Here is a 20,698-nt window from a genome sequence, read left to right as displayed (position 1 = left end):
CAGTGGTGGCTTTTCTTGTGGAGCACAGGCTCTTGAGCACTTGCTCAGTAGTTGCGGCACATGGGCTTAGTTGCTGTGGAATCTTCTGGAACCAGGGATAGTACCCTGTGTTCCCTCCATTGCAAGGCAGACTCTTAACCACTGGACCACCAGGGAAGCCCCAAATCCAGTCTTTAAAACAGAAGCAGAATTATTCTGGAGGAGGTGGAGCTGGGAGGCGAAGCTCAGTCCCCCAGGTCCTCGCTTTTTTCCTGTCCATGGTCCACTGGGCACCTCCTTGGAACCCAGGATTGTAAGGCACAGTGTTTTAGGCCTCTTCCCTGGTGAGGAATCAGGGGGCCTGTGCACTTCTGTTTCCTCCGGTTTTCACATGACTGCCCCTTCTCATTCCTTAGGTCTCTACTCAGATTCTCCCCTTTCCCTGCCGCTCTGTCTAACATCTGCCACCTTCTCGGGCTGCTGTCCCGGAGATCTTCTAGTTTCCTTCCCAGGACTTGTGACAGTTTGCCTCTATTCCATTGATTTGCTTCAGTAAGGGCCGCAGAGTTCACGAAGGCAGGGGCCTTGTCTCTCCTGCTTCTGGGTACAGCCCAGTGCCCAGCATAGTGCCTGGTGTGAGAACATACTCGAAAATGCCTGCTGACGGAAGAAGGAGGCTCAGAGAGGGTCAGCAACTTGCCGAGGTCACTCGGGGATGAAGGTCAAGTCATCCAACATCATCCATCATCAGTCTCTGGCCATGGTGACCTCTGTGGGCAGCTGAGGGGGAGGATCAGGACTGGTCAGACACATGAAGGGCTGGTTGCAGAGAACCATGAACCTCTCAGAATAACCCAGAGGGACTGCAGGTAATATGGTGGGGTTTCCCTTCCAGCAAGATCAAGACTCATGAAGGAAAGACCTAAGCCAGGGCCTCTGGTTGTGGGCCTCAGGCCAGGGCGGCTAGGCCACAGCTTTCCTGCCTACAGGAGAGGGAAGAGGGAAGAGGGGAAGAGCCCAGGGTCTCAGGGAAGAAGCCCGAACAAACTCCTTCTTGAAGATTGGATTGATCAGCTGTTCCTGCAAGCCTAATGGAATTAAAAGGAACAGCTGGAGGAAGGCAGTGCTGGAAACCCAAGGGAAGACCCTTCAGGATGGAATCCCAGGCTCAAGGTTGAGCAGGGGGCTCCCTGGCATCCACCCAATCACACCATTTAAGGAAACTGGGAGAGAAGGCAGGCAGCAGTTAGACAACGGTCCTGGCAACCCTTAGGGCAGGGATCGGACAGTTCATGTCCTCCAGGAAGTGAAGTGACTTGCCCAAGGTCAGAGGTTAGCAGTGGGGCTCTGCCGCCTCTCTGCAGGGCCCCACAGCTCTTCCTGCCACTTAGAGAGGTATGAACCAAGGGGGAGCTTTTGGGGGGCAGGTCACTCGAGTACTTGCTAGCTGGGCTGGGTATCCCTCACCCTCCCCTGGATCTGAGGGCTCCTTCTTTGGCATTAGAGGCTCCAGGGTTTAGTGTTCCAGGAATGGGAGGAAGGGTCCAGCCTCAGGATTGATTTTGAAGAGAGGGGAGGAGGAAGAAGAAATTCAGTAAATTGTGCTGAAGTGCCGGAGGGATGCAGAAAAGAGGTGGACAGAGAAGATGCCAAGTCTTCTCAAGCAGGGAGTTTGAAAGTCAGTTTTAGTGTAAAATATACCTGAGTGCTACCCCACCAAGCTGCATTCATCTTGACCTTGAGCAGTTAAGACACCCCTGTCTCTGTGAGCCTCAATTTCCACTGTTGTAAAACAGGAAGAAGGCCCAGGGTAGTAGTACTAGAGCCGGTTCCCACTGGCTGGCAAGAGTCAGCTGTTACATTTTCAGGAATTTTGTGAAGCTGTTGTTAGATGCCATCATTAAAAAGTGAAATTCTATAAATTTACATTAGTATAAAATATATTCAATACAAAGAAAACACAAATCACTTTTCTACCTCTTTTACTGTGTGCTACTGTTATCTGTGTTCTTGAGGTTGTTGATATCTATCGTATCTGAATTTTGGGAACATTTTATAACCATGTGTTGCCGAGCTCTGTTCTCTGCCAGGGCAATCTGCAGCCCAGAAGAGGGCCCTCCCCAGAACCAGGGCGATGCAGGCACACTCGTCTTGGACCAGTAGCCTCCACAACTGTGAGAAACACATTTCTGTTGTTTATAAGCCAAAAAAAAAAAAAAAATGCTACCCAGCATCTCTTCCAAAGTCTGTTGTCTAGTGACTCACACTGGTAGTTTGAAATAGACCTTGTTGCCCTTTTATGCCATGGAAAACGGCCATTGCTACACATCACGACTTGATTTATTTATCATTTGTTGATTGTCTAGGCCTAAGAAAGTAATGGATAACATGTTAATGCAGATTGAGTAGAAAAATGTGACATGGTGAATAATAACACAAAAAAACGGAAGAAATATTCTTGCAGTATTTGAAAACTATTACCTGATTCAGCAAAGAAGTCACCCATGTCGTTGTGGAGCAAGTAAAGTCCTAAGATAAGCCTTTGTTGTTTCACTTAAGAACAGGAAATATAGTTGATTTTCAACGTTATATTGGTTTCAGGTGTGGAAGGTAGTGATTTCGTGTTTTTATAGGTTATGCTCCATTTAATATTGTTATATAATATTGGTTATACAGCTCTGTGCTGTATATTATTTCCTTGTATCTTACTTATTTTATAAGGTCTGTATAGTCCTTATAAAGCTATGGCTTTTCCAGTAGTCATGTATGGATGTGAGAGTTGGATCATAAAGAAGGCAGAGCGCTGAATAATTGATGCTTTTGAGTTGTGGTGTTGGAGAAGATTCTTATGGGCTTTCCTTGTGCACAGATGGTAAAGAATTCGCCAGCAATGCAGGAGACCTGGGTTCGATTCCGAGGTTGGGAAGATCCCCCGGAGAAGAAAATTGCTCCCACTCCAGTGTTCTTGCCTGGAGAATTCTATGGACAGAGGAGCCTGGTGGGCTACAGTCCATGGGTCACAAAGAGCCTGACACGACTGAGCGACTGACACTTTCACTTCACTTTCAGTTTCAGAAGACTCTTGAGAGCCTCTTGGACTGCAGGGAGATCAAACCAGTCAATCCTGAAGGAAATCAACCCTGAATATTCATTGGAAGGACTGATGCTGAAGCTGAAACTCTATACTTTGGCCACCTGATGCGAAGAGCCGACTCATTGGAAAAGACCCTGATGCTGGGAAAGATGGAAGGCAAAAAGAGAAGGGAGTGGCAGAGGATGAGATGGTCAGACAGCATCACCAACTCAACGGATCTGAATTTGAGCAAACTCTGGGAGACAGCGGGGGACAGAGGAGCCTAGTGGGCTATACTCTATGTGGTCGCAAAGAGTCAGACAGGATTTGGTGACCACCATCACCAACAGTCTTATTTATTTTAGCCTGGTAGTTTGTACCTCGTCATCTCCTTCTGCTGTCTTGTCCCTCTCCCCCGCCCCACTCCTCGGTCCTGTTGTTTCACTCTTGTCTTACCTGTTGACTCAAATGGAAGTGTCAGTCAGCATTTGTGAAGTATGTTTGGCAAGTTGGTTGGTACACGCTAAATAGCACACCCCTGGTAATAAGCGTCTCTGATGGTTGTGGGCATTTGGGGATAAAATGTGGGTGGTGGTGCCAAGGGGTAGCAGTTTCCATCAGCTGCCTCCTCCCTGAGCCCTTCCCAGTAAACTTGAAAGCTACAGATAAACAGCATGGTTGGGTAATTACAACCTCCAGAAAAATTTCCTAGTTCCTCATCTCAGCCAGATTGACTGCTCCTAGGTCCTTATTGTAGAGACATTCTCAGGCCAGCAGCCTGGACCTGAGGCACAGTATTATCATTAAGTCAGGAGTAGGGAGTTGGGAACTCAACATTCAGAAAACTAAGATCATGGCATCTGGTCCCATCACTTTATGGCAAATAGATGGGGAAACAATGGAAACAGTGATGGACTGTATTTTGGAGGTTTCCGAAATCACTGCAGATGATGACTGTAGCCATGAAATTAAAAGATGCTTGCTCCTTGGAAGAATAGTTATGACCAACCTAGACAGCATATTAAAAAGCAGAGACATTACTTTGCCAACAAAGGTCTGGCTAGTCAAAGCTATGGTTTTTCCAGTGGTCATGTATGGATGTGAGAGCTGGACTATAAACAAAGCTGAGCACTGAAGAATTGATGCTTTTGAACTGTGGTGTTGGGGAAGACTCTTAAGAGTCCCTTGGACAGCAACCAGTCCATCCTAAAGGAAATCAATCCTGAATATTCTTTGGAAGGACTGATCCTGAAGCTAAAACTCCAATACTTTGGCCACCTGATGCAAAGAACTGACTCATTGAAAAAGACCCTGATGCTGGGAAAGATTGAGGGCGGAAGGAGGAGGGGACGGCAGAGGATGAGATGGTTGGATGGCATCACCGACTCGATGGACATGAGTTTGAGTAAGTTCCGGGAATTGGTCATGGACAGGGAAGCCTGGCGTGCTGCAGTCCATGGGGTCGCAAAGAGACACGACTGAGTGACTGAACTGAACTGAGGGGGTTGGGAAGGGGCACCTAGGTAAGGCAGCCAGTAAGGGGGTAACCTTTGGTTCAGCTTTTCTGCCTCCTGCCCTGTCGCTGTGCTTCTGGGTCTGCACCTATTGGCCCGGACCTTTGCCAGGGTGGGGAGCAGAGGGCTCATCACCGTCCCCCCCGCCCCTCACCGCCCCCCACCCCTAGCCCAGCCCAGCCCAGCCCAGCCCAGCCCAGGATGCCAAACTTGCTCTGGGGCTCAGTCTGACCTGTTACCAGCCTCAGCCCCCAGGGGGCAGCGTGGCTCCATGGAGGGAAGGCCTGGCTGCCTCTTCAGTTCCTCCTCCTGCCTTCATCCCACCAGGCCTGGCAGGGCTGCTCCTGGGGGCAGTAAGAGGGGAACTGCTTACTGAGCCCCTGCTGTGTGCCAGGCTCTCTGCCTGGGCACTCTGGCGCCCGTTAACTGTTTAACCCTCATAAAGGTCTTGCAAGGTGGAGTCTGTTAGACTCTCCCTGCCTGAATGTCATGCCATCAAGCAGACCTCCTCCCCCCACCCCCGCCCACAACCCTCTGATTTCTGCCCCCTTCATGTTTTTTTTTTTTTTCCCTTCATGTTTATGAGCCCTGTTTCAGCCTCAGCCCCACGCTCCCACTAAGCACCAGGGTGTTACCCAGATGCCGGTGAACTTCTCCAGGTGTGATCCCGGGGACGCTGGTCCCACGAGATGCTCCTGGCGCGGTGGGAAACCCTGCAGATGATAACAGCTTCTTAGAGGTTCGCCCCTGGGTCGGGAAGATCCCCTGGAGAAGGAAACAGCAACCCACTCCAGTATTCTCGCCTGGAGAATTCCATGGTCCGGGGAGCCTGGTGGGCTGCGGTCTGTGGGATTGCAAAGAGTCGGACGCACGACTAAGCACACAGCACACACATTGTGCTTTTGGCACATTTAAGGCTCTACAATATCCAGAAGTAAAGAGATCTGATCCACCTGCCCAGACCCAGAATTCGCCTAGTGTATTTGACCATGGAGCCCGCCCCAAATACCCGGTTTTGAATCTGACAAATGTTCATCCAGAGCCTCCTGTGAGTCAGGCTTTGTCCTGGTTGCGGAGAACACAGCTCCGTGTGTGGCAGCGGTGGGCCCTGCTTCCTCCCGGCGGAAGGCTGAGAGCTGACAGTTGTGACGCTGAGTGCTTGACATGCTTCATTTCATCCTCATGTCTACTCCAGGAGATCGGTCTTACTGTCCCATCTTAAAAGACGTGAAAGTGAGGCTCCAAGCAATGATGCGTCCTCTCCAAGGATGTATAGTTGACAAATGGCCGAGTTGGGACTTGAATCCTTAGGACCCCTCAAAGCAGAGCTCAAACTCTTAAACATGAATGAGTGTTCTTAGAACACTTAGGAATTACTGCTCGAGTTCAACATCCAGGCCAAATCCCCACCCCAGCCTCAACCCAATCCCAGCCCCAACCCTGACTCCATCCTTAGCCTTGGAAAACTCCTAGTCATGCTTCAGAACCCTGCTGAAGACCTCCCAGGGCCTCCTCTTTGTTCCCTGGGGAACACTGGGGGAAAGTACACTGCAAGTCCAAGTGGTAATTTTTGCAATTCACATTTATTTTGGGAAAAAAAAAAGAGGATCTGCTAAAAATACTCCTACAAAGGCATTGGGGAAACAGGGTCAGGGTTGCTCACAGACGCAGCTGGTGAGATTTCTTCGGTCATGATGGGGGGTTCGGGGAGCCAGGTCCGACCCACAACCATCAGAACCCCAGCTGCGTCCCTCCCTGACTCCCCAGCATTGTTGGGGAAGCCCATGTTCTTGACCAGAAGAAACAGATTGTGTGAGACCACAGCACACCCCAGGGGCCGCTGCCGAGAGCTCTGGCCTTTGTGGCCGAAGGTAAGAGTGAAACTCCAGGAGGGCGGTCCAAGGGCCCGTCCCCACCGCCTGTGGCTCAGACAGCAGTTCCAGGAGGTCAGGGTCGGAGGGAGCGTCCAAGTGCCCACAAACAGGGTGCCCCTCGGGGGCCTGGATTTGATTGGCACAGGTTCTGACAGTGGAGAGGGCTGAGTGGGGACCAGAGGTAGCAGCTTAGCATGGTGACTGCGCGGGCAGGCGCTGGGGCAGAGACCGTCGGCCGACCTGGGAAGGCCACCACGCACGTCTCTTGAGTTCGCCGGTCTGTGGAGGGATGGGCCCCATCTCACAGAGCTGTGGGAGGATTAAGCAAGACACTGGGTATAAAAAGTGAAGTGCGGCACCTGGCACGTCGTTGGCACTCAAGAAATAGCAGCGATGATGAGCGTTGGGGGCTGGGTACAGCCAACCAGGAGTCGCTCTTTTCTGGGCTTGAAAGAGGCTGGCTGTGGGTGAGTGTCCCTGCCCATGCTTCTCCGGGCCAGCCTCAGGGGCTCAGCTTCGTGCCCCCTGCCCGCCCGAGTCCCTGTCCACGGCGGGGAAAGCAGCCAGACCGATAACCGAGCTCTGAGCAACCCAGAGACACCTCTTCCAGCTGGTCTCCCGGATTCCATAGGCTCACCGGTCTCAACTGGGATGTGAGGAGGCCGGGGCTGTGTCGCCATGGAAATTGCATCCTGAGTGTCGGAGGGAACTCCCCTGACTCCGGGCTCTGCAGGCAGGACCTGCCCCTCTGGTGCCCAGGGTTAAGACTCGGGCTCTGAACAGGGAGGCGGAGACCTTGGGGAGGGTCCCTCAGTGCATCCCTGGCCAGCAGCTTCCTCTCTCAGGGGCCAGAGAGTGTCCGCCCCAGAGGAGTCCCTCCCTGAACAGAGCCCCTGGGGCCCCTGCCAGCCTCCTGACCTGGGCTCTCCAGCCCCCCAGCCCCTGGGCCCTGTGGCCCGCGCGGGGCTTTGCTGCAGCCTGGGAAGTCAGCCCCCTGGCTGCCGGGAGGGCCGGGGGTGGGCAATCCTACCCCTCTACCAGGGAGAGAAGCCCAGCATCCCGCTCAGAACGACTCAAGCTCGAAGGATGGCGCTGGTGCTCATCTTTGTTTTGGGCTGTCTCCCTCCCCATCTCTGTCTGTCTGTCTCTCTTTGTGCTTTCACTGCTGGGACCCTCGGGTGGGGAGCAGGGATGGACAGTGGGACTTGAAGTCGCATGGTGGTGGAATCTTAAAACACGGAATCCTTCTGTTGGAATCTTAGAATTTTGAGGTTCTGCAACCTAGAATCTTGGCATCTTTTGCCCAGGAAACGTTAGAATTTTGAACTCTTGCAGGGTCAGCAGGGCCCTCAGAGTGTATGTGGTCCTGGCTCCGACCTCCTGCCTCCCCTCTCTCTCATTCCCTTCCTCCAGCCGGGGCCGTTAGACCAGGAGCAGAGACAAGGACCTTCACTCCCTCGTCTTCCTCTCGGGAAAGCCCTAGTCTGGGGAGCAAGGGCTGGTGGAGGGGAGTTATAGGAAGCCCCAGGTCCAGCTGGAAGCCCCACCCTGCCTGCTCCTGGCCCACCTGGCCAGGTGTTGAGTGACCAGGCCTGGATCATAGCCTCCAGGTCTGCGCGGTCTGCATGGGGTGGCCCTGGGTGGGCTCTTGGGCCCCTCTGAAGTATTAAGTTCCTGCTTCTTCTTTGCTATATCAGCTTTCCTGAAGCAGCCTTCATGCTGTGAAGCTAAACTCAGACAGACTCTGGGTCTGGGGTGCTGGGGGGGCAGTTTGGGGGGTGCGGTCTTTCTAATTTTCCTGAAAGCTTAGCTCAGAATACATTCCTCAGGGCCAGCCCTGCCCCCACCTCAGGGGTCCTAATCCCTGTCTGAGTTTGGGCATCTTATCTGCCGATGTCCTGCTTTTTTCCTAATCCCTGTCTACGCCAGACCCTCTCTCTGTAGACATCAGGGCGCAGTTCACCGTGGGGGAAGTGAAGAGAGGGTTTCCATGTCTGGAGCAATCTCCCGGAGGAGCTTGTTAAAAACAAGAGGCTCCTGAGCCCAACCTTGGCTCTTGTGATTTAGGAGGTCAGGGTGGAGCAGGCAGACAGCCTGCCTGGCTGGACTCCTCTGGGAATCATCTCTGAGACTCTGGTTCCTCCCTTGTTGCGTGGTGGGTGTGACACCCTTAGGGTCCCACGCACGGGCCTGGCCCAGGGTGAGCGTTCAGTGATCAGTCGCTGTGGTGTCAGCCTCCGGAGCCCGGCCTCCGATGGGCTGTCCCCTGAGCCCTCCGGTGTCAGAACAAAGGCCAAGTCATTTCGTTTGGTTTCCTTAAAGGGGGTGCGGCCAGCTTCGAGGGCACAGTTGGTACTATTTTATGGCAGGAGCCATTTCATGGGACAAGGGGTCAAGGCGGGCGGGTGGAGGGCGCGTGGGTGGCGTGGCTCTCCTAACCCGCCCCTGGGTTCCCCAGCATAACACACTATTGATAGGGGCAGGACCCCCACCCCCTCCCAACAGTGTGGGTCATCTCTACGGGGCCGGGGTGAGGGGGGTGGGGTGCAGAGATGGGCTTCCTGAGCAGTTTGCATGCCACTTACCCAGCCCCCAACCCTGTCCACTTCCATCACTCCACTCCGCCCCCCCTGAGGGAATGCCCACCCACCTGCCCGCCTTCCAGAGCTCTTACCACCTCCAGCATACTCGGCTCTGGCCGTGAGTGGCGGCTCTCTCAGTGGCTGGCCTGGAGGTGGTGTGGGCCTCTCAGCTGGATGCAGCCGAATTAAGAATCAGGTAGCGCAGAATCCAACCCTGCTGTCCCAAGCAGCTGGAATGACTCTTTGGATTTTCTGCATCATTGAACGAGGACGGACGGGAAAGGAACCAGTGGGGCCTGGATTCTCTGGGAATAAATGAGGGCTTCTCCGGGGAGGGGGGGAGCTCTTGCCCCCCAGGGGGTGCTGGAGGGGGAGCTGTGAAGCATCCTGCTCCCACCTGATGGCTGAACCGACTCCTCCTTCTAGAACCTGATGCTGGCGCGGCCACTCTTCTGCTCAAGAACCTGCTGTGGCTGGGCTGTCCCTCCTGTCCAAGCGGCCTCAACCTTCCCTAAGCCAGCCCCCCAACTTCCAGCACTGCTGTGGCCCATCCAGACACGACGCCTCACTTTTAACCATACTGGCCTGTGCGTCTTTGGGTGCACTGCGCCTCCCACTTGGAGTGACCTTTCTCCGAACCTCTGGTACCGTCAAGATAGCCTCCTCCACGAAGCCCTCCCTGACCACTGCAGCCCCTTTGACCTTCCCCTTCTCTTAGCAACCAGCGTTCAGACTGCCAGGTGCTTCATGCTGTCTTAACTGAGCGTGGTGGGGTGGGTATTGGAAGCAGGTAGACCCAGCCTGGTCTGCCCCTTCCTGAGCAACTTGTTTCCTCCCTCTGAGCCCGTTCTCCCCCAGTCCATCCCCATTTATGGAAGGAAATAGCCCCTCCTCACAGGACTGGGGTGCGTAAAGTGTTTTGCACCCTTGGCACACCCAATCCAGGCCTCTTGTTTTAGACGAGAGCCTGAGGCTCAGGAGGGGAGCTGGCTTGCCCAGATCCGTGTCTTAATGACAGAGTCAGAGCAGCCACTCAGGCGGCAGCGTGCATCTTCGCCAGCATCATGCCTCAGCCTGACCTTTGAATGCATGTGCATTATTTCCTCTGACAAGTCTTCCAGCCTTTGGTACCACTGACGACTTCAGGGGTGCAGGGGGGAGCCAGGAGCGGCTGAAGGCCCAGCACCGGGGTGGGCAGTGGTCTGGGGGGTGAGGATTCTGGAGTTGAGCTGTCAAACTAGTGACTGCACACAAGAGGGCCAAAGAGGGCTCCCTGAGAGGGACCGGCCAGAAAGGATGGGGAAATTCACACGGATGCTGTCTGGGCAGGAGGCACCACTGGCTGGAGTAAACAGCCCCTGCCCCAAGTCCCTAAGTGTCTCCCCGGGTGCCACCCCAGCCCCTCCTCTGGGGCCTTTCGGTCGAGCCCTGAGGCCATCATCTCTTCTGATCGGTCTGCCCACATCTTAAACCAGTTTATCGATATTTGGAATATCATCCCCCAGGAGGAGACCTGCTGATCATCAACAGTAACCCATCTGGGGGTGGGGGGCTTGCGGGGCAGTTAGGAGTGGGGGTGATGTCATGGCTACTCTATTACCCTGCCTGGCCCTGTGCAGATCTGCTGGTCACACCCTCTCACAGCAGCTGGTCCCCATTTCCACGGTGCCTCGGCCCCTGTTTACAAGGCAGCTTTCTTTCCTCAAGTACCAACTGCATGCAGGGCAGCCGGAAACGCCTCTCCCACTGCTGGGCAGGTGGGGGCTGGCACTTGGGAGGCTGAGCCAGGCAAGGATTAGTAACCAGGCAGCGGGTGGCTCCGGGCTGTGTGTCTGGGTGAGCGGGCAGCGTTGGGGAAGGCGCTTGGCAGCGTGGCCCACCCTCCCCACTGAGAAGCAAGCTAGAGGTGGTGGGCAAGCTGCCCCAGTCGCGGGGAGACCTAAGCATCTGGCTGCACCCGGGACAGTCACGGTGGCGTCCGTCTGCTACCCTGAAGTGGGGACAGAGGGTCTGGGTAGCACCCTTGCTCTTGAGAGGCAGGCACATGGACCCGAGGAGTCGGGCCCTGAAGGGTGGATGGGCAGATGAGCTGGCTAGCAGACACCAGCCTAGCGGCTTAGGACAGGAAGCCATCTGACAGGAAGCAGTGAGTGCCAGCCCCCTGCGGGGCCCCCAGCAGCGGGGCTGGGGGTGGGTGGGGGGGCGGGTTGGGAAGACGGGGCGTTAATCTAAAGAGCATCAGGGCAGCTCCCTCCAGAAGGTGACCTTGTGTGCTGGGACAGCTGCCACCCGTGCTGGGCATCTTTGGGGCACAGAGGGCAGCTGGCTGGGCCAAGGCTGGCCGGTTCGTGGGAAGCCAGCCAAGGCCTTCCCTGTGGCTCACTCTGCTGCTCCCCCTGGGGGTCCGTGCTCCCCTCTAAATCCCTTCCTTCCCCTTTCGTCTTGGGCTCTGAGAACAGGTGAGTGACAGACAACAGGCCGGTCCGTGTGGGATGCTTGCTCAACCCGAGGGGCCTTTGGTTGACCACCTGCGGCCCGAGTCTTTCTCAACTGGTCAGTCTCCTAGACAAAGGCAACGGTCCTGAGATGCGGCAGCGACCCTGGCTCTCCCCTCCCCAGCCACCTCCTCACACAATCAGAAAGAATTCTGATTGTGAGTAGGAGCCCGTCTGCTCAGAGGCTGTCAGAGTCGACCAACATAAGATGATAATAGCCGTGGCTTTGATGAGGGGTCCACAGGTCCTTCAGGACCCTCACACTCTCTCATCACAGCTCACTCAATTCCCCGGGCCCCCTTCATCTGGCCCAGATATGCTAAGGGCACAGCGGTCAAACTCCCTGCTCCTGAGGTATCCTGCAGTGGCTCGCCCTGATTCACAAGACATCAGGCTCCCAAGTTCTGAGCCGCTTCCAACCCCACTTTCATTGCCTGTGCTTTTGACAAGCCAGAACCAGAGAAGGTCACCTGGATCACTGGCGTCCTCCATGCATCTTCTCAGCCCCAGGACTTCTTGAACCCGGAGGAAGGAACGGTCCCTTAGAAGAGCATCATGGGTCACTTGACGTGTCCCAAGGGTGCCAGAATCTCTTGTTGCTTACAGAGAACAGGGGTCATTTTCTAACTAAAGCCTTTATTTCCATTCAATCCACTAACTGATTGTTCCGCTCAGGTACCTGCATTTGCCCACAGCAGAGAGTCTGGCTAGACCCCTTGACGGATGGGTTTTCTCCTGGCCAAGGCCTTCAGGCCTGGGCAAGGGTCCAGTGGAAGGTAGGGGATGGGGAGAGAATCACGGGCTGTCCCGCCAGGGGAGGAGAGGAGCCCGGCAGCGCATGGTCTGCGGGTGATGCGCTTGAGGGCTGGGGTATCACAGTGAACGATCCGGGTCCTAGTCTCTGGTGCAGCCCGATTGAGGCTTTCCAGAGACAAAGTGGAGGCCATCTGGCCATCTGAGGGCACTCGGGAACCTCGGAAGGGCCGATTTACCTTCAAAGTACCAGACAGACGGGGCCAGAAGGAGCGCCAAGATGCGGGCAGAGACTTCTGACCCCGCGGCCGTCTCTCCCTTCTCAACCTTGCTCTCAGAGACAGTCCTGGGGTGGGATTGGTCCTCCACCTTGGCCCCCTACCCTCCGCCCAAACCTCAGTCTCTGAACGGCCCAGATGGCCCCGAGGCAGTTGGCTTTGGTGAGGCCTGGCAGCACGTGGGAAACTCTCTGTGGGGCGGGGGAGGGGAGAAGGATGTCAATGAAAACCATATAAAAAATCCAGAAATGTGCATATAAAATCTCGCCCTTGGTGTATTGCCTAAGTCAGTAAGCAGAAAGCACCTTCTTCCTGGAGAAGGATCAAGTCCTCAAAAGGTAGGAAATGTCAAAGTGTCACTTCATTGTCATTAAAAAAAAAAACAAAAAAAAAAAACAACCAACAAGTCCCACCCTCCCCACCCACCCAAACCAAATCCACCCCTGACCAAAAATACCCCCGAGTCCGCGAATTGCTGTAAACAAACCCAGATGCAGAAGCAGTCCTTGGTGGCAGTCGCAGCTAGTCCTCCGGATGGGGGCTGGTGGGAGTGGGTGCCCCGCCGGGCCGGGGCCGAGGAGCCGCGCCCGTGACCTGGGCCTGGAGCTTCAGGTCGAGGTGGTGGTGGGTGCCGTGCCCAGCCTCAGGAAGGCTGGCCTTTCAGGTGTCCCCATGTTCTCCCTGACCCAGGGGAACAGAAGTCCCTTGCAGCCCCGGGAGCTGACAGGAGAAACAAGTCTCTTTCATTGGAGTTTCTAAAATATTCTCCAAAGACATAAAAATTCTTCTGATCGCCCGGTGGCAGTGCGATTGGGTTTTCCCAGGCTTGTTCCAGGGGTGGCTGCCTGTCCGCCTGTCCGTCCGCTTGGCACGTGGCTGCTGAGCAAGACCTGGATGAGCAGCCCCGGGGACAGGAGAGAAGGGTGGCCCCTGCCTCTCCCTTTCACATTTGTTTTCCTGAACTCGTTTCTTGGCTCCCGCCAGGTCACCTTCCCAGAGGGAGCTGGAGAGAAACTGCTTTTGATCTCCAATGGGACAAACTGCATGGATCTCCCAAGCCCTTTTTTTTTTTTTCTTTTTCCTCCAAGAACGATGATCACTTTCCTTATGAGAATCCTCTTTAAAAAATATTCCTCGGTATTTCCCGCCCCCTCCCAGGATCTATTTTCTCTTGTCCCCATTCCCTTTTTTCCATCATCTGAGTTGCACATATTCTTGGTGACGTCTCCTGGCTGGAGCACTGCTTGGTTCTTCCTGTTGCCGGTGGCCTCCTGGCAGGTGGCTGCTGACCCTGCGGTGGACCGAGGACCGGGGGCCGGCTGGGGGGCGCGGAGGGGGCGGGGCCTGGAGGAAGCGGTGAGCCGAGGCAGGTGAACGTCAAACCTCCACCGACTGGATCTGGTTCATCTGTGCCCGCATCACCTGGATGCTGTTGAGGATTTTTTTCTGGTGACCAGCCAGGGTGACCCCAACCCGGAGAATGTCCCTTTGGGAAGAGAAGCACACGTGGACACGTGAGGGTGGGGGGACCCTATCCAGGTAGAACCACCTGGGCTATTCCAGGGGTTTCCCACTGGAGAGGGGAAGGGGGAGGGGAGCTGGAGTGAGTGAATGTTAAGATGGGGGGAGCAGGGGATTGGGAGTGAGGGCACCTAGGTGCACATGTCTCCTTTGCTGCAGGAGGGCAGAAGGGACCCTGCATGACCCTGCAATAACTAAGTATCCATTTGTTCACTTTTTATCTCTGTTGATCTTCCTACCACACATCCCAGTTCACAGAAGAGAAAACAGGCTAAGGGGAGTCCTGTGGTTTGTTCAAGGTCACTCAGATGGTCAATACTGAAATCAGATTGATTATATTCTTTGCAGCCAAAGATGGAGAAACTCTATACAGTCAGCAAAAACAAGACCGGGAGATGACTGTGGCTCAGATCATGAATTCCTTATTGCCACATACAGGCTTAAATTGAAGAAAGTAGGAAAAACCACTAGACCATTTGGGTATGACCTAAATCAAATCCCTTATGATTATACAGTGGAAGTGACAAAATAGATTCAAGGGATTAGATCTGATAGACAGAGTGCCTGAAGAACTATGGATGGAGGTTCGTGACATTGTACAGGAGGCGGTGATCAAGACCAGCCCCAAGAAAAAGAAATGTAAAAAGACAAAATGGTTGTCTGAGAAGGCCGTACAAACAGCTATGAAAAGAAGAGAAGCGAAAGGCAAAGGAGAAAAGGAAAGATATGCCCATTTGAATGCAGAGTTCCAAAGAATAGCAAGGAGAGATAGAAAAGCCTTCCTCAGTGATCAATGCAAAGAAATGGAGGAAAATAATAGAATGGGAAAGACTAGATATCTCTTCAAGAAAATTAGAGATACCAAGGGAAATTTTCATGCAAAGATGGGCACAATAAAGGACAGAAATGGTATGGACCTAACAGAAGCAGAAGATATTAAGAAGAGGGGGCAAGAATACACAGAAGAACTGTACAAAAAAGATCTTCATTACCCAGACAATCACGATGGTGTGATCACCTGGAGCCAGACATCCTGGAATGTGAAGTCAAGTGGGCCTTAGGAAGCATTACTATGAACAAAGCTAGTGGAGGTGATGGAATTCCAGTTGAGCTATTTCAAATCCTGAATGATGATGCTGTGAAAGTGATGCACTCAATATGCCAGCAAATTTGGAAAACTCAGCAGTGGCCACAGGACTGGAAAAGGTCAATTTTCATTCCAGTCCCAAAGAAAGTCAATTCCAATGAATGCTCAAACTACCGCACGATTGTACTCATCTCACACACTAGCAAAGTAATGCTCAAAATTCTCCAAGCCAGGCTTCAGCAATATGTGAACTGTGAACTTCCAGATGTTCAAGCTGGTTTTAGAAAAAGCAGAGGAACCAGAGATCAAATTGCCAACATCCGCTGGATCATCGAAAAAGCAAGAGTTCCAGAAAAACATCTATTTCTGCTTTATTGACTATGCCAAAGCCTTTGACTGTGTGGATCACAATAAACTGTGGAAAATTCTGAAAGAGATGGGAATACCAGACCACCTGACCCACCTCTTGAGAAACCTGTATGTAGGTCAGGGAGCAACAGTTAGAACTGGACATGGACCAACAGACTGGTTCCAAATAGGAAAAGGAGTATGTCAAGGCTGTATATTGTCACCCTGCTTATTTAACTTATATGCAGAGTACATCATGAGAAATGCTGGACTGGATGAAGCATAAGCTGGAATCAAGATTGCTGGGAGAAATACCAAAAACCTCAGATAGGCAGTTGACACCACCCTTATGGCAGAAAGCGAAGAACTAAATAGCCTCTTGATGAAAGTGAAAGAGGAGAGTGAAAAAGTTGGCTTAAAGCTCAACATTCAGAAAACTAAGATCATGGCATCTGGTCCCATCACTTCATGGCAAATAGATGGGGAAACAATGGAAACAGCGACAGACTATTTTTTTGGGCTCCAAAATCACTGCAGATGGTGACTGCAGCCATAAAATTAAAAGACGCTTGCTCCTTGGAAGAAAAGTTATGACCAACCTAGACAGCTTATTATAAAGCAGGCACATTACTTTGCCAACAAAGGTCTGTCTAGTCAAAACTATGGTTTTTCCAGTAGTCATGTATGGATGTGAGAGTTGGGCTATAAAGAAAGCTGAGCGCCGAAGAACTGATGCTTTTGAATTGTGGTGTTGGAGAAGACTTTTTTTTGGAGAAGACTTTTGAGAGTCCCTTGGACTGCAAGGAGATCCAACCAGTCCATCCTAAAGGAAATCAGTCCTGAATATTCATTGGAAGGACTGATGCTGAAGCTGAAACTCCCAATACTTTGGCCACCTGATGCAAAGAACTGACTCATTGGAAAAGACCCTGATACCAGGAAGGATTGAAGGCGGGAGGAGAAGGGGACAACAGAGGATGAGATGGTTGAATGGCATCACTGACTCAATGGACATGAGTTTGAGTAAACTCCAGGAGATGGTGATGGACAGGGAGGCCTGGCGTGCTGCAGTTTGTGGGTTTGCCAAGAGTCGGACACGACTGAGTGACTGAACTGAATTGAAAAGCCAGTGGGTGGCAGGAGACCTGGGTGTTGATAGGAATGTGATTTCTGCATTGGCCATCTTGCTCATTGGTCCCCCATATCCCTGCTGAGACACTGTCTATTCCTCACTCTCCAGAGCCCCCCTGCTTGGCGGGATGGGTGGGGAGGGGGGCTCACAGCAGTGGGTAGAGGTGGCTGGGCACTTACTCCATCATCATCTGCGACACGACGTCGAAGGAGGTGAAGCCGGCGTTGGCGAAGCTCTCCTTGTACTGCCCCATCTTGATGGCCTCCAGCCACTCGTCCACCGTGTTAAAGCTGGTGTAGTCGGGGATCGTGCGGTCCAGCAACGGCAGGTTGATTCTAGGGGGTGGGGTGGACGACAGGTTTGGTAAGCGCACGTGCTGACCTAGGGGTGAGGGTGAGCATGGGCGTGAGCACAGGTGCAGGCTGCGTGTGCGTCCATGTGTGAGAACACAGTGTGTATGCATGTGACCACTTCTGTGGGGGAGCAGGCGCGAACCCACATAAATGTGCACACGGGTATGCGTGAGTAGGTGAGAGTGAGTATGTGTGCAGGCTCAAAGCGGGGGCTGTCTGGACAGTCTAGGGAAGCCTCTCGGGGACTGCTGAGAGGCTGGACTCCAGCGGTGAGGCGGGGACATGTCTCCATGCTGCTGCCGTGGGGGAGGGGGTTTCAGCTGGACTAACGGTGCTGATTTAATCTATCTATCTATCATTATTTCTGCCTGGTCTTAGTTGTGGCATGCCAACTCTTAGTTGTGGCAGGTGGGATCTAGTTCCCCGACCAGAGATCAAACCCAGACCTTCTGCATTTGGGAGTGCAGAGTCGTAGCCACTGGACCACCGGGGAAGGCCCATCACTGTGCTGGTTACCTGTCGTTTCCTCTCCCAGTGCCCTTCTCTGTCCTGCCCTACCCTGGCTATGCTACAGGAAGCCGATCTTGTGGACCGCATCGCCAAAGTCCAGACACAGCTGCTGGGGCTGGGGGGAGTGATTTCCGTGCAGGCGAGTTATGAAGAGACCATCATGAGGCTAAAAGCTCAGAGTGATTTTTATCCAGAGAATCAGGAGTGGCTGAGGCAGGGTTGTGGTGAGGAGGGATGGGCCGCGGCAAACACGGACATCTCCTGGCAGGTGAAGGGCTCGGGCCCAGAGAGTCTCTGGACACAGCCCGCCCAGGACCCTGAGGACATCTAGCCGGACACCCCTCAGACACCCCGTGTGGTCGAGGGTCCTGAAGAGTAAGGATGTGCAGGGCTGGGACCGGCCTGTGGAAGCTGCCCAGGGAGAGCCAGGGTGCCCTGGGGCCACTGGGCAAAGGGAAGCACCCGGATCCTTGAAGCTAACGCCTGCGCACCCGAGCCAGTCTCTGCCATGAGGATGGCAACCCCAGTGTGGGGGCATGCGTGCCTGTGTTTTCTGTGGTATGTGAGTACTTCTGAATGTGCGTGCTCAGGTACCTATGGTTGTGTGTACGCCTGAGAGCTTGGGAATGAGTGTATCTATGTGTGTGAGACTGTGAGCATAAGCATGAGCATTTGTGTGCAAATGTGCGTTCATGTATGTGTGTGGGACTGTGTGTGCGTGTGAGCATGGCTGTGTTGAGGAGGATGCAAATGCAAGTTAGAGCGTCCAGGTGAGGCAGGAAACTGAGTGAGGAATAAATCTATTCCTGGACTTCCCTGGTGATCCAGTGGCTAGGACTCCGAGCTCCCAAATGCAGGGGGGCCCCGGGTTCCATCCCTGGTGAGGGAACTAGATCCCCCACATGCCACACCTAAAGATCCTGCAAGCCACAACCAAGACCCAGCACAGCCAAATAAATATTTTACAAAAAGATATCAATAATTTCTTTTAAAAGTGTCCTCTCTGACCACGTTTTAAAAGATGCTTTCTCTACCACCCATCTTGGCTTCCTTCTCCTCCTCAAGATAGCCTGTGCTCTGCACTCTGCACCGCAAGGCAGGCAGCCTCCCCAAAAAACCTTAGCACTGTCCTTCCCCATCCCAATTCAGATATCCCAGGAGGGGGCGGGGCCAGGCAGCGCTGGGGAAAGGGGTGGGGCGGGGGGAGTACCCGGAAGAGAGCGGCGCCATGGCTTTGAGGCTGTTGGGGTTGCGGATCATCTTGTCCAGCGTGTTGACGATCTGGCCGAACTTGGGCCGGTGATTGCGGTCCTTCTGCCAGCAGTCCAGCATGAGCTGGTGCAGCGCGCTCGGGCAGTCCATGGGCGGTGGCAGCCGGTAGTCCTGCTCTATGGCGTTGATTACCTGGGGAGGGGCAGGGAGGGGTTGTGGGGGTCAGGTAAGAGCATCTGTTCTCTGGTCTTGCCCCCAGTGCCTTGCAGGACAGGCTTATTTGGTTGCCACAGCAACCATCTCCACTTCCTGGATAGCAACCATCTCCACTTCCTGGAGGCAGCCCCAGTATGTGCCTCTCCTGGGTTCCCACCATCTCTGACCTCAGTCTGGCCTGGAAGCTGGGCGTCTGGCTCCCCTTCCACTCAGCACCCAAGATACCCTCTGTCTCAGGGTCCACCAGGCCCACCCTCCTGTGAGCAACCCCTCTATGGCTGCTCTGTTAGGGGAAAGGAGCCCAAACACTTTTCCAAGATGTCCTGCCCGCAGGGCCAAATTTGTCTTCCCCAGCTTGACTGTGGGTGTCTTCCCTGCTCAAGTATTCATTCCCTGTTCTGCATTGTTGAAAATCAGAATTCCTAGAGGGGGACTTTCAAACACCCCACTACTGAACCTCAGCAAGCTTTCTGATCAAATTTTCACTGCTCCCCAACATGACTCCTCATCATCCCACTTCTGGGCCTTGGCACAGGGTGTTCATTCCACTTGGAGTCCTCACCTCTTCAAGTCTCACTACTGTTTGAGTCTCAGCTGTCGGTGTAGACCTCCTGGCTAACCATGCCCACGTTCCCTTTCCTGAGCACCTGCGGGGTTTGACGCCTGCCTTCTTCACTTTACCACCTGACCATACCTAGCACCTGATAACTCCATCTGGTTCCCTGAATGACTGTCTTGTCCCTCATATGGGTGGTGAACCCCTGAGGGGCAGACATGGTCACTTAGGTTGGCCACAGCTGGCTGCATCCTGAAGATTTGCTTATTTGTGGATGGGTGGGCCTTTTCTGGGCTTCCCCGGTGGCGCTAATGGTAATGAACCTGCCTGCCAATGCAGGAAACATAAGAGATGCGGGTTTGATCCTTGGCTCGGGAAGATCCCCTGGAGAAGAGAATGGCAACCCCTCTCCAGTATTCTGGCCTGGAGAATCCCACAGACAGAGGAGCTGGCTGGCTACAGTCCACAGGTTGCAAAGACCTGGACATGAATGAAGCAACTTAGCATGCATGCACGGGCCTTTCCTACTCCTGACGCCCCTGGAGACTCCAGGGTCCTGTGCAGATGTTTGAATCAACCAACTCTGTGCTGGGAGCTGCCCAGACCCAGGATCTCAGAGACCTTGCTTCTACCCACTGAAAGTCGATCAAAAGCCCAGGAGTTCTGGGTCTTCCCCTCCCGCCGGGCTGGTTAGAGAGGCTGCGCCCACCTCCTTGCAGACTTACGTCTTGGTTAGTCATGTCCCAGTAGGGCCGTTCCCCGTAGGACATCACCTCCCACATGACGATGCCGTAGCTCCAGACGTCACTGGCCGAGGTGAACTTCCGGTACTGGATGGCCTCTGGGGCCGTCCAGCGGATGGGGATCTTCCCACCCTGGAGAGCAGAACGGGGGGTGTCAATGGGTGGGAGGCTGAGCCGAATGGCCTCTGCTGGCGAAGTTCCCTACCCTCAGCCCCGTGCTGCACAATCACGAAGTGCCTTATTACTTCCCTAGACTCGCCCTGCTGCACTGGACCTGCGGGCACGTGCCTGTGACCTTCTCTCTGCATGAAGCGCCTTTTCCCACCCTGTCATCTAGTAACCTCCTCCTCATCTTTCAAGTCCCTCTGCACGGCTTTCCCTAAGTCCACAAAGGGTGGCACATGCTCTTACTCCTATGACTGAGGTCATCAGGAGGCACGTCTCCTGGAGAGTGGTACTCATCCCATTTGCC

The 20,698-nt window shown here is 53.8% G+C and overlaps 1 protein-coding gene across 2 annotated transcripts in view; it reads right to left on the bottom strand.

Moving 5' to 3' along the window:
- Window positions 1-12,805: 12,805 nt before the first annotated feature.
- EPHB2 (EPH receptor B2) overlaps window positions 12,806-20,698 on the bottom strand; it is a 213,240-nt gene continuing 205,347 nt past the window's right edge. For both annotated transcript variants that reach the window (XM_043444771.1, XM_043444772.1), the window contains exons 13-16: window positions 20,209-20,358; window positions 18,710-18,903; window positions 16,816-16,971; window positions 12,806-14,034 (exon numbers count right to left, since the gene is read on the bottom strand). In XM_043444771.1, coding sequence (XP_043300706.1) covers window positions 13,926-14,034; window positions 16,816-16,971; window positions 18,710-18,903; window positions 20,209-20,358 — 609 coding nt within the window. In that variant the 3' untranslated portion in view covers window positions 12,806-13,925. The remainder of the gene's footprint in view (window positions 14,035-16,815; window positions 16,972-18,709; window positions 18,904-20,208; window positions 20,359-20,698) is intronic.

Source organism: Cervus canadensis, chromosome 24 (assembly GCF_019320065.1).
Source record: "Cervus canadensis isolate Bull #8, Minnesota chromosome 24, ASM1932006v1, whole genome shotgun sequence".
Lineage (NCBI taxonomy): Eukaryota > Metazoa > Chordata > Mammalia > Artiodactyla > Cervidae > Cervus > Cervus canadensis.
The sequence above is the reverse complement of the archived record's forward strand: the minus strand, read 5'-3'. Positions and strand labels throughout refer to the sequence as shown.